This window comes from Colletotrichum acutatum (genome assembly GCF_030867785.1).
Source record: "Colletotrichum acutatum strain CBS 112980 chromosome Unknown BDZ83scaffold_29, whole genome shotgun sequence".
Lineage (NCBI taxonomy): Eukaryota > Fungi > Ascomycota > Sordariomycetes > Glomerellales > Glomerellaceae > Colletotrichum > Colletotrichum acutatum.
Window position 1 is genome coordinate 226498 of NW_026849023.1, and position 12241 is coordinate 238738.

Genomic DNA, 12241 nt, shown 5'->3' on the forward strand with positions numbered 1-12241 from the left:
GTCCCACCTTCCATGGGCAGTTGCCAGTCTGCCATGGTCCCGCCTTCCCAACTCCAACAAACAAAAGCCCCAGGGCTAAAATCACGACAACAAGATTACCACTTCATGCAAAGAAACAGAGGGTCTCATTCAAGGCATACCACTCTTTTCACAACAGTATCTCTCTGAAAATACTGACGACAAACGAATCATATCCCCCAGATATCCAATTCTATCAACAACAACATCCCCCATGAAGGTTAAGATCACCCGGTGGAATACCGTCGCGACGTGGCGATGGGATATCCCCGAAGACGATGTCTGTGGTATCTGTCAAGTCCACTTTGACGGCACATGTCCAACCTGCAAGTACCCTGGTGATGACTGCAGCATCCGTATGTTCTTTTCCACCTCCACGACATCATTGCGTAACTAATAACAACTAGTGTCTGGCAAGTGTGGCCACAACTTCCATATGGTAAGTGCTTCTCTTTGCTTGTCACCGTATTGCCCATGCTAACACAGCTCAAAGCATTGCATCCTGGAGTGGATCAAGCAGGACTCAGCAAAGGGCCAGTGCCCAATGTGCCGTCAAAGTAAGTTTCATCTCATCTGTTTAACGACGTTCTTTTTGAGTCAACACCAACTGACATATTCTAGAATTCGAGTTCACTGATCCAAAGAATGAGACAAACGAGAGCTAGGGGTTTCTCATGGAAATGATTTGACATGGTTGGCGTTTGGCGAACTGTTTTTAGCGATACCCATGGCCCTTGCGAAGGTTCTGTTGGACTTACGAACAGACTGCCTAGCCCTGTCGGCCGTCCCATCGCGAGCCAAAGAAAAAGACTCCCACATATGGTCTAGAATTCTTCAGGACAGGATGAAAAAAGTGATGGTATTCGTGGTAGTGACAAGCAAAGACGCTTTCAACAATCACGTCTCGTTCCATTGACCTGAGACCAAGGCCTGGAGTGAGAAAAGCATGGCCTCAGCGAAGAAAAAGTCAGGATATCATAAATCGTCACAGAGTATGTGTTTATATATATTTCTGACGGAAGCAGAAAGCTATTGTTCAAGGCAATGCGGTTTCTCGATCTTGTTCCTTTCCCTATTGAACTGATGTTCAAAGTTGGAGGTTCGCAATCACATGCCAGATCAGGCACCCCGCCGTCACGTGGCGATAGCGATAAGACGTCCCCAGCAGCCTGGAACCGCTCCACCATGGCGCCCAACAGCTATCCAGCTAGTTCCCGTGCCACCCTGCAGCTCATCTTCGAGACCACCTCCGACCGCAGCTCCCATTCTACCCCAGGAAAAGATGACAGTCAGCGCGACGCGAGGGACACTGTCGATACTAACACCTCAACTCCCCGCCGCCCGCCTCGCCCTCGACCACCCTGGGAATACATTTCCCCTCGAAAGGATCACGCGACCACGGAGGAACTGTATCGTCTGACGATGGCCGACGTCCCGACGTCCCCGCGCCCCGAGGCCGAACAGCCCGCCCAGGTGCCTTTGTCTTCGTCCTCCTCACAAGGCCAGAAGGCCGCCCTTGCCGGCTCACCACCCGACAACAAGCTTGGTACCGACACAACAACAGCCATCATCCCCACGTTGGAAGCAGATGACGCAGCTGAGAACGAGGCCGTCGACGAGGCCCTTCTGCCCAAGCTCGATCCCGCCGGTTTCTTCACCCTCGTCTCCAACTCCACCGCCAACACCACCCATCACCCGACCGTCAAGTACATCTTCCTAGACGACGACCCGGACACCCTCACAACCGCGCTCGCAGCGCATCACTCCTCGAACCAAACCTCGACCCCCTCGGCCTCGACCTCCAAATCCGGGCCCGGAAAGAACCCGAACCCGAACCCGAACCGAGCCGTCCTCCTCGATGTGATCCCAGGCGAAGACGGCCAGTGGAAGGTGTCCTCCGTCGCCAGTCTCAGTGCAGACTTTGCCGTGACCGATGCCAGCATATCTCGACAGGAGGGCGAGAAGGAGGGCGGATTGGTGCTCAAGATTGAGGGCGTCGAAAGCGAGGGCGCCACGACGCTGGTAGACAAGGAGAAAGATCGTGCAGAGAGCTTGCCGAGCTCAAATAGCGGTGTGGTCAAGTCTGGGAGCGAGGAGTACGGGCCGCTTCTCGAGGATTTCGAGCGCAAAATGAGTGTGCTTCGGCGGGTTGTCAAGGCTGGTGAGGGTCGCGCTGAGAAGGCGCGTGAGACGAGGCCTTCCGATGCTGAGGCTGAACCGGCCGAGGAGTGATGCTGCCATGTGTGCACCTATCGATCGAATTTCGGCCATTTACCAGCTACATAACTGGGCCTCTGATATGGTCTACGGAGGAGTCCAGACTCGTAATATCAAGGTTAAAAGGTAAGAGCTCACAACACACGATGACCAATCATGGATGCTGATCGGCTATACAGAATGACAGAGGATTGGCCTACTGTCAGCTCAGACCACGGCGACGGTGGTGGAGTAGCTGGACCTTTGTACGATTCACGAATCACGAATCATGATGGGAACCCGGAGTATAGATGCCTTTCTCTACAAACTACCTTAGGATGGCAGCAAATATGCTCTACTTTTGAGACTGAGCGACCTTGGCAGTCCATAGCTTGGAATATGTCGTTTACAGGCGACCTGAATACAAAACATGTATTTGAAAGTGAATTATATTACACATGTTCTTGCCCAATTGAAAATGAAATCAGAGGCACCGTCATACCTCAAAATCTTTTCCTATCTCCTTCTGCTTCCTGACCAAGTTCATGCGCAATCATTCCAGTTTGATTCTCAACATGATTGCAATTGATGGGACGAGAAGGAAAGGTGTAGTTGAAGCATCGTCTATTGGGGAAGCAAGGAACTGCATCTGTTGCTAAGTTGTGCTCCTGGTCTCTCAAAAAGCGACTCATGATGGCCACAGATACTATGAGGCTCCTTTGTTCGGAAAGCTTGCCAAGCACTTGCGTCATAGACTCATTAGTTGCTTATACTGACGGAGATTCTCCTTACAGCAAGCGGACATGGTTGTCGGCATATGCTTGAATGTTGAGCCGAGCCAAGAAGACGGCACCGTGACCGTCCGCGGCAGAAGCAGCTATATATATATATATATATATATATATAGCAAAGATTTCTAGCTTTCCTAACATCTCATAGGCATTGTGAGATCTTCTTCCGTGTCTAGTGGTGAGAACTCCTGCGAATTGCTATTCATCACATTAGTGATATTTAAGAAGGGCATCTTTTTGCCTGCTGTATAGTATCGGTGTTCAAGGTTAAGTGCCACCGCACTCAGCCCTCACTATAACGCATTGCTATTTGTCATCTCCGTATTCGTCACGGATTCTCTAATGCGATAGTGTGACTAGTCATGAACGATTGAGGGTATAAGATGAAGCCAAAGTAAGAGAATAATGCACGTTAGGGTGAGCAATACACGGAGTCCAACAGTTTGATCCCCCTTTCTCTCTCCCACACTCAGGTCTAGCTCCACCTCTCTTGTCTCGAGGCCTTCACTGTTCTCAATGGTCTTCGGATTGATAAATGTCCATTTGTTCGACTTTCAAATACGCTCAAGTACCTATTATTGATCCCTCAATTATTGGCCATCAGTAGCTTAAGAGCTACCTACTCCCAGAGAAACCCGCCATCCCTCCTCCACAACCCAGCAGGATCATACCGCCTCTGCACCTCCCTTAGAAACCGCCTATTCTCCTCACCATAACTCGCCTGCACAGGCTGGTTCAAAAGCGAATAATTCATATACCGCGGATTCGTCCTATAAAACGCCGCCTTCTCCGCAGACACCGCCCCGTCCCCCTCAACAGCATTCGAACTCCTCACCCAAGGCGCAAACGACCTCGCCAGCCGGTCCCCGTCCGCACTGATACCCTCGACGAACCCAAACATCCTCTCGTCGTCCTTGGCCTCCGCCCAGGCGAGCGTGTAGTCGACCCACGCGGCGTCCCCAGCATCCGCCTCGAGCCCCATCACGTTCTTGACGCCGCCGCCAGAGGCCATGCGGTCGCCGGCGCGCGTGACGGCCGCGGGCACGGGGACCAGAGCCATGGAGAAGATGCGCGCCTGGTCGCCCGCCGCCGTGGCGTTGGCTTTGTCGCGGAAGGCCTGCCACTGCTGCAGGTAGAGATCCCCGCCCTGCTGCCCTTGGAGGTTGGGAAACGTGTGGCCGCCAATGAGCCAGCGCTTCAAGGGTAGGTTGCCGTTGTTGTTGGACGTGATGAGGGCGGAAAAGTTCTGCGTGGCGGTGCTGTCTGCCGTGGGTTTGGCCGCGTAGAAGCCCGCAAAGGGGTTGGCGTTACCAGAAGGCGGCGAGGAGGCGTTGTAGAAGACGTAGACGTTGAGGAAATCCAACTGCGGGTTCGCGCCGCCTCCCATGCTGAGGTAGATGTGCGACTGCGGGTCGTATTTGGCGCTGAAGGCCTGCGTAGCAGCGAAGACTTCCTTGGCCTTGTCGAGTGAGAACGTCAGGATGCCGGCCCAGACCTGGTTGGCGTGCGGGTAGGTCTTGAGGGTGAAGCGCGTCACGATGCCGAATTGGTTCCCGCCACCCTTGAGGGCGCGGAAGAGGTCCGGCTCGGAGGTTACGTTGGCGTTGACGACGGTGCCGTCGGCGAGGACGACTTCGTAGTTGAGCACGTTGTCGCACGCCATGCCGTGGAGTCCGCTGAAGTAACTCATGCCTCCGCCGAGGAGCAGGCCGCCGACGCCGATGGACGCGAAGCGGCCCCCGATGACGGTCACGCCTTGAGGCTCGAGGGTCTTGTACACGTCGACCCAGCGGGCGCCGGAGCCGACGAGAGCATATCCGTTGCCTGCTACATTCTGGGTCTCGCTAATGGCGTCCATAGCGATGAGGACACCCCCGTCGGTGCTGGACCATCCTGGGGACGAGCCATGGCCGCCGCTCTTGATGGCGAATCGAACATTGTTGCCGCAGGACGAGAGCACTTTGACGATTGATGCCACCTCCTCGGTCGTCCTAGGACGTGTGATACAGGCCGGGCTTAGACCTCCGGCAGTTTGACTCCAGTAGCCGTCCCGAACCGACTGGTAGTCTGTCGTGTTCGGGGCCGCGAACACTTCAGGCGGCAGCGTGGAGGCGAGGATCACGCATGCTTCGGCGGGCGAGGAGCATGAGTAGCCTTCTACTGCGAGAGGGGAGATTGATAAGAGGCCGCCCAATAAGGCCCTGGTGAACTGCTGCATCGAGTAAGAGCTGTTCAGCATGACCACGAATCAGATGTTGTGTGTGTCTGTATGCGAAGAGGAAGATTACGTGAGACAATGTTGGTCGCTCACATGTATTCACAGTTCGTGCGACGGTGCTGAAAAGCTTTTGAATACTTCATTTTCACCGGCTGCCTCGGACGTCCAGAAAGACTTCTTCGGTGAAATAGAGTTTAGTATGTAAGATTGCCCAGTGTGACATTGGGTCGGCACTTGATTGGAGGTATCCCACCGGCTTTCTTCAATGGTGTCGCTTACATCCGACATAGTACGAGGCCTTCGCAATGACGTTGACGATTCGGGACAAGACAGCTTCGAAGATCTGTTACTTCATCGCGACTGAATGAATTGGGCCTGGGTCCAGCGAGTTACTTAATTGTATAGTCGACTTAGCGATGCTCAGATTGTAGGACATCCAGGACTAGTTGGCTATAATGATCTGCTCGAGGGCTGAAGGATGGAGCCCCAACTGCTTGTCTAGGTAAGTAGTTCAAGAAATTAGAGATATGTAGCCAAGTAAACATCATGATTGAATTCAACTGGCCAGCTCCGATTGGCCCAGAGTTACCGATATGCAAGTCATCTTCGATCTTCAGATTGTGGAGGTCTTGGTAAGAAAACCCCAAGAACACAATGAATTGTGGACGTAGTGCGGGAGTAGAAGGCGACACTTTGCCAGCCCTCCGAACCACCTTACCCAAAAAATCAGTTACTTGGCTCCGATTATGTAATTGGGGGCCGGGTATTTTGTCACCAATGTTATAAACATCAGATCAATGCTCTAGACACAAGTTGGCGGCATCTGCTGGTAACGGCCTGATTCCCTAGGATCAGTCTCTTTGGTGATTTTATGGAAGACAGCGGATACTCCATTTATGACCAGTATATTGTCTGCTCCTCTAATACCTATGACTTAGCCCTATGTGCGAATATCAAGCTATGTGAATTCCATCTCGCCGGTAACACAGTCTAGTCTGTCAAATCTCTAGTTCTTGAGCACATCCGCCTTAGCCACCTCAATTAGGCAACCTCAAATCAACTCCAACGGGTTCGTTCTATTCGCCGGCGGCGCAACCTGCAACGCATCCCAATGCTCAGCAATACAACTCCCCTCAAACCGCCAAATATCAACAGCAACAGTATACCGCCCCATCCCAGGTCCCTCCACCTTCACATGACTCCACCCGACGTTATCAGCAAAGCCCGTGTTGGTAATAGTAACATTCCACTCGGCGATGAGCGGCGCAACCCAGGCCAAGCTCGCGTCGCGGTCGCCGTTGACGTTGGGGTTGTGGTTGATTGCGTTGAGGAGGATGTGTTCCCTCCCCGCGCGGTAGACGTCCTTTTCGAGGTAGAACTTGCGCAGGAAGTTTGTAAAGATTATGGATTGCTCAGCGGAGGAGACGGGGTAACCTGGGTTGCAGGTGAAGGATGGGACGGTGGTGGTGGGCGCGGAAGCGTTGTTGTTGGTCTGGGCTTGGGCAGCGGGGAGGGAGAGGAGCTGGAGGGCTGCGAAGGCGGAGAGCTTGGCGAAGAGCATGTTGGGTGGTTGGGATTGGGGTTTGAGTAAAACTCTGAGTATGGATAAAGAGAAGATGTGGTGAGCGATGAGATGGAACTGTAGACTGACGGTGAAGGTGTTGGTCTGAAGAAGGAAACCCCCAAGACGCAGATATCATGGAGCTTATGACTTGATGCTTTCTCTGCAACTTGCAAGCCTACAAGTCACGATAGCTTCAACTCTTGGCAATCTGTTCAAGTTTGTAAGCAGATTGTATTCCTGTACAGAAGAACCAGCTTTGCTTTGAAATCCAGGTAATTACGGGACAATATGTCTCTAGCGTGAAAACGCATCATGATTCTGATCACGTATCCTCGCAACATAACCATGGCACTCAGCCATGAGCCTCGCGTTCTGGTCTTGGCATATCTACGAGGTAGTCTGGTACAGTAGAAATGACAAGTGTGGCTTGAAAATTACGGATATGGCCATTAGATATTATCGATGCTCAATGTCTGATGAACAACAGTGCAGTTCTTCATGGTCTCTAGATCTCTCCAACGGAAGTCGTGGCGAAGCAACCGCGCGCGTGACGCAACGTCTAAGAAAGTGTAATTGTGGGCCGGCGTCTTCTGAGTGCCAACATTTCCAAAAGTTGAATCCGTTCTGCGCCAGTCCATAATTGCTGTTAAGAAATCACGCAATTTTCTTTGGTTTGTCGGAAACATGGCTTACCGAAACATGGCTTACCCCATCTCATTATTGACCAAGGACGACAACTTTACGGAGAAGACAACATTATACGCTACAGAGACTGAAGGTAACACCTAGATCGTGAAGGATATTTCAGATGTACCGCAGTTTGAGCAGTAGAGTTACTTACACTCACGGCAAAGAACTTCATCGTCTCAAGTTCCAAGTCTTTTGTCTACGGGGTACGTCTTTGTGTTCAAAAACTCCCCATGTAGCCCTGGTCAATGAGAACTTAACCCGGGCATCTCTTGCTAGTGCGGGGGGGAGTCGAGGACAGCCTTCATCGACTACGGCATCTGACTTGACTTACACTTCGAAAATATGATGAACGCAAAGATCTCCAGCCAATACATGCCTTTGGTACTTACACAATACCCGCGCGGCGTTAAATTGGCAGGAAATACGACTACCTCTACGGCTTACAAACACTCTGCGGGTAATTACTCCTACTATGGATGGAGGAACATACATACATACATAGTTTATTACGCCCCGGCTAAGCTGTTTAGGGCTCGCATGATTATCTACATATTCTCCACATTCGTTCATATCCTTGCCTCCCAGAAGCCCATACAAGGATGGAGGAACATACATACATACATAGTTTATTACGCCCCGGCTAAGCTGTTTAGGGCTCGCATGATTATCTACATATTCTCCACATTCGTTCATATCCTTGCCTCCCAGAAGCCCATACAAGTCTTGTTCGTCTCCGTATGTGTCTTTTTTAGTTTTGCATGTCGATGCTGCGGTTGCTCGTGGGGTTAGTAGCAGGCCATCTCGGAGTTGTTTCTCAAAGTGTTCGACGTCCTATCGTCGGCGGCCGAAGCTAGTCCTGCTGTCGATGGCACGAGGATGCGTGGGGGTGTCTCCGGTTAATTTGATGATGTTAGTTGCGTGTGGTTTCGCTGCTGGCTGATCTGTGCATCTAGCCTCTCCGTGCTCATGGCGAACTTGATCGTCTCTTTGACAACGTCTACGCTTGGCGACCAATCCTTAGGGTCGGACGCGCGCTTTCCTCCCAGGAAGTATGACAGATTTCCTCTCCGCGTTTCCGTCTGTTGGAGCATCCGAGTCCGCTGTGCCGTCCACTGTGTGCATCGAAAGAGAAAATGCTCTACCGTTTCTGCAGATTGCCCGCAAGCGCATAGCGCCGCGGCGGTTGCGCCGATCTGGTAGAGGTACCAGTTCAGCCTTGCCATTCCGGTGCGTAGTTGCGCTAGAATGCTGGCTTCTTTCCAGGCCAGTCCGTCATACAGCTTGCGTGTGTGGTTTCCCGGCAGGGCTATGTCGATCTTCTTCGAATATGCTCCTACGTTGTCGGGCAAGGCTCCGTGCTTCTGTCGCACGCTCTGTAAAGCGATCCTAAGTGCCGTCGAGTAGGCTCTGGCCGGCCGTTTTTGTGGTGTCTTGTTTACTTGGGTACTTTCCTTTGCTGCTGCTTTGGCCGCTTGCGCCAGGTCTGACTCTATCGATGATGGAAGCCAGAAGAGAGTGACTCTGTTGCCTCGTCTCTGCAGAGCTTGCACGCTGGCATATAGTTGTCGGATCTCTTGTTGGCCTGACTGCTGCCGCGGGTTGTGCATCACCAACACTGCCGCTTTGTTGCGGGTGAAGACGTGGATGGCCCGGTACTCGAGTCTCTCTGGGAGAGACTTGACCGCTTCTGCCAGTGCCGCTAGCTCTGCTACATACGGGTTCTGCTCCGTTCTCTGACCGAACGTACGCGAGGCCGTCACGACGCCACCGCCCCCTCTGAAAGATGCGGGCAGCGTCGTCGCCGTTCCAAAGCCCACAACCTCGTTCCTTGCTGAGCTCCCTGTCGCTATCCTCACTGCCCATCCAGACCGGATTGCCTCAGAGGCCTTGACCGTGTCGTCGTCGACTACTGTATCAATACGACGTTCCCAAGGAGCGATCGAATACCCTTCGATAGTCTCCAGCTTGTCAAGGGGTAGGTCGCGATAGGCCTCCGCCATCAACTGGAAGGGTGACGGAAACCGTCTAAAGGCCACCGCCCGCAGACGTCGAAGCGGATGGGTCTTGGGAAGGCTTCGCAGCCGTACCCAGAATGTCGTTGATTTTCTGTCGTACCTCTCTTGCGCCGATTGTATGCTTGCCTCCGCTTCAGCGACCGCCGTGGCCACCGTGTTGAAGGTTCCCACGATCGCTTGGGCGCCAATCCTCTGCACTCGGTTGATCACCCTCATCTGCGCTGCTCGACACCTGTACCTCCAGACGTTCGACGCGTAGTCCATCGTCGGTGCTACGGCCGCCACGAAAAGCTGTCTGGCCGTCGCCGGAGACAGGCCTTTGAGCCGTTTGAGCCCCAGCACGGCCTCCAGCCCTTTTGTCGTCGCGTCTGCGATGTGCTTTTCGAAACGGAGTTTCGTGTCCATCATCACTCCCAATACTTTGACGTGGTCCTTTGCTCGGACAGTGTCACCTTTGATGACGAAGCTGGTTGAGTCCGCCGGCAGCCTCCAGTTGCGCGTGAAGTGGATGATGGCCGTCTTGTCCGTCTCGAACGTCGCCCCGCTTCGTCGTTCCCACGCGAGTGCTCGATCGATAATATCTTGGATGCCCTGACGGTTTGCTTCGCGCGATCGGCCTGTGACCCACGCCGTGTAGTCATCGACGAAGGCCAGCGCGCCCCCGTTCTCGTCGATTTGGTGCTGTACGAGATCGGCGTTGAAGAAGAGGAAGAGCACGGGCGAAAGCGGCGAACCCTGAGGCAGTCCGGCTTGTGGTAGCGGACGAGCCTCGGACTCGTGACCGTTAACCAGGATGCTTGCCGTTCTATGGGAGCAGAAGGCGTCCACCCATCTCACCAGCTTGTCCGGGATCCCCCGCGCTCTGAGTCTTTGAAGTAGTCTCTCTTTGTACACACCATTGTATGCTCCCTTGACATCGAAGCTGACCAGACTGACCACCTTTCTCTTTCTCCACGCTCTGTAGATGTACTCCTGCAGCAGTACCAGCGCCTGCTCTGCCGACCTCTGCTTGCGAGCGCCAAAGTGGCTCGTGGGAAGGAGGCCGAACGTCTCGACAGCGTGCGAGATACGTTCTGCCAGGACCGACTCCAGCACTTTTCCGAGCGTCGAGAGAAGCGAGATCGGTCGCCAGGCCTTCGCTATACCGTAGTCGCTTTTGTTTGGCTTCTTCAGCGGGATGATCTTTGCGTGTCGCCACTGCCTCGGCAACACCCCTTCATCCAGTGAGGTCTGGAAGAGTGTAAGCACCCTCTCCTTCACCACTGGCCACGTGTGCTTCCACACTGCCACCGGCAGACCGTCCTCTCCGGGTGCTTTCCACGACTTTGCCGCAAAGAGCTGTCTCTCTACTTCTCCCAGTGTGAGGTTAGGGAAGGGTACCGGCGATCGTTGTGGCCGATCCCCCTCCTCCTCGATCATGCTGGGGAGAGGAGGGAAAAATGTGGAGAGCAGCTCTTCGGCCTGTTCTGCGGCGTCTCCCGTTTGGGAACCATCCGCCCTTTTAAGTTGAGGTATCTTGTCGAAAGATGCCCCTTTACTGGCGTCGAGATACTTCGCGGCCTTCCAGATATTGGCGTCGTCGGCCAGAAAGTCCTCCCAATGGCTCTTCTTCTGTTGTCGGATGGCATCGTGATATTGCTTGGCTGCCGAGCGTGCGCGTTGCTCCAGTTCAGGTTGACTGTTACCTGCCCTTCTCTCCGCTCTCGCCCGGTTTCTCCAGTGGGTATGGATCTGCCGGAGCTGGGTGAGGTCAGCCGTCCACCATCTCTTTGCATACGGTGATGGCTTGGCCGTAGGTGTCAGTGCCTCTACTGCCTCGCACACCACAGACATCAGTCGATCCGTCTGTTGCTGCACCGTACCTCCTGTTGGCATTCGCCCTAGGTTTGCTTCTACTCTCTCATTGATTTGCTTCCATGGGGCGTTCTTGAGGAGGAGCCGTGGCCGGCTTTCCATCTCAGGCGCGGCGATGTCGAAGGTCGTCTCGATCGCCCGGTGGTCCGACCCGTGGTCCGTCTCGTGCAGGCCGCATCGTACCACCGTTCTTGCTAGCTCTTCGGACGCGAGGGATAGGTCGATCGTCGTTGCCGCATCGTTCTTCTCCCACGTCTTCGTGCCACGCGGAAGGAGGCTGCGGAGCGAGTACTCGCTCATTAGATCGATGATCGGGTCCGCCTCGCCCTGCCGGCCCTCCGACACATCGTCACCTCCCCACAGGTAGTCGTGGCAGTTGAAGTCTCCTACCAGAACCACGTCCACCCTCTCCCCTGTTCCTCCTCGGACATTCGTGATAGCTTGTCTCAGCAGGTCGCACGCCTGCCGCAGCATCTCCGGCCTCTGCACCGGCACGTACACCGACGCCACTATCAGTCTTCGATCCGGAAGCCGGACGATGGCCGCAGTGATATCCGAGGACGCTATCGGCAGCTGCTCTGTCTCTACGTCTCTGTTCACCCAAAGCAAACTCCTGATTCCCCATCTTCCTTCGTCCCTCCACTCCGTTGGTACCATCCTCGTCCACCTGCTATTGCCCATCGGAACCGTAATGACCTTACCTTCTATCCTCCGCGCCCATGGCTCCTGCACCGCTATGGCCGTGAAGTCGCGCAACGCCTCATCATTCATCAGACTTTCGTGCACTGCAGCCTGTTTCCTCACGTTGAGCTGAAGGATCTGGACCTTCCTACTCATGGGAACGCGGATACAGCTTCGGACAGTTCTTGCTGAACGACTCGTGCGGTCCGCCACA

General features: G+C 53.9%; 5 protein-coding genes across 5 annotated transcripts; 3 read left to right on the forward strand and 2 right to left on the reverse strand.

Moving 5' to 3' along the window:
* The first annotated feature begins 13 nt into the window (after window positions 1-13).
* Window positions 14-1072, forward strand: BDZ83DRAFT_614885 (anaphase-promoting complex subunit 11). The gene is made up of 4 exons (XM_060507871.1): window positions 14-374; window positions 426-457; window positions 512-575; window positions 640-1072. The coding sequence occupies exons 1-4, from the start codon at window positions 233-235 to the stop codon at window positions 681-683; spliced, it is 282 nt and encodes a 93-aa protein (XP_060366889.1). The 5' UTR covers window positions 14-232; the 3' UTR covers window positions 684-1072.
* On the forward strand, window positions 435-1072 carry BDZ83DRAFT_614889 (uncharacterized protein). The gene is made up of 2 exons (XM_060507872.1): window positions 435-457; window positions 512-1072. The coding sequence occupies exon 2, from the start codon at window positions 746-748 to the stop codon at window positions 932-934; it is 189 nt and encodes a 62-aa protein (XP_060366890.1). The 5' UTR covers window positions 435-457; window positions 512-745; the 3' UTR covers window positions 935-1072.
* Window positions 1073-1225: 153 nt separating this feature from the next.
* On the forward strand, window positions 1226-2713 carry BDZ83DRAFT_614891 (uncharacterized protein). Its single transcript, XM_060507873.1, has 2 exons — window positions 1226-2361; window positions 2415-2713. The coding sequence occupies exon 1, from the start codon at window positions 1441-1443 to the stop codon at window positions 2248-2250; it is 810 nt and encodes a 269-aa protein (XP_060366891.1). The 5' UTR covers window positions 1226-1440; the 3' UTR covers window positions 2251-2361; window positions 2415-2713.
* Window positions 2714-3440: 727 nt separating this feature from the next.
* On the reverse strand, window positions 3441-5441 carry BDZ83DRAFT_614892 (uncharacterized protein). The gene has a single exon (XM_060507874.1). It carries the CDS (start codon window positions 5242-5244, stop codon window positions 3625-3627), a length of 1620 nt encoding a protein of 539 aa, XP_060366892.1. The 5' UTR covers window positions 5245-5441; the 3' UTR covers window positions 3441-3624.
* Window positions 5442-6042: 601 nt separating this feature from the next.
* On the reverse strand, window positions 6043-7014 carry BDZ83DRAFT_237742 (uncharacterized protein). Its single transcript, XM_060501854.1, has one exon. It carries the CDS (start codon window positions 6782-6784, stop codon window positions 6275-6277), a length of 510 nt encoding a protein of 169 aa, XP_060366893.1. The 5' UTR covers window positions 6785-7014; the 3' UTR covers window positions 6043-6274.
* Window positions 7015-12241: the final 5227 nt, after the last annotated feature.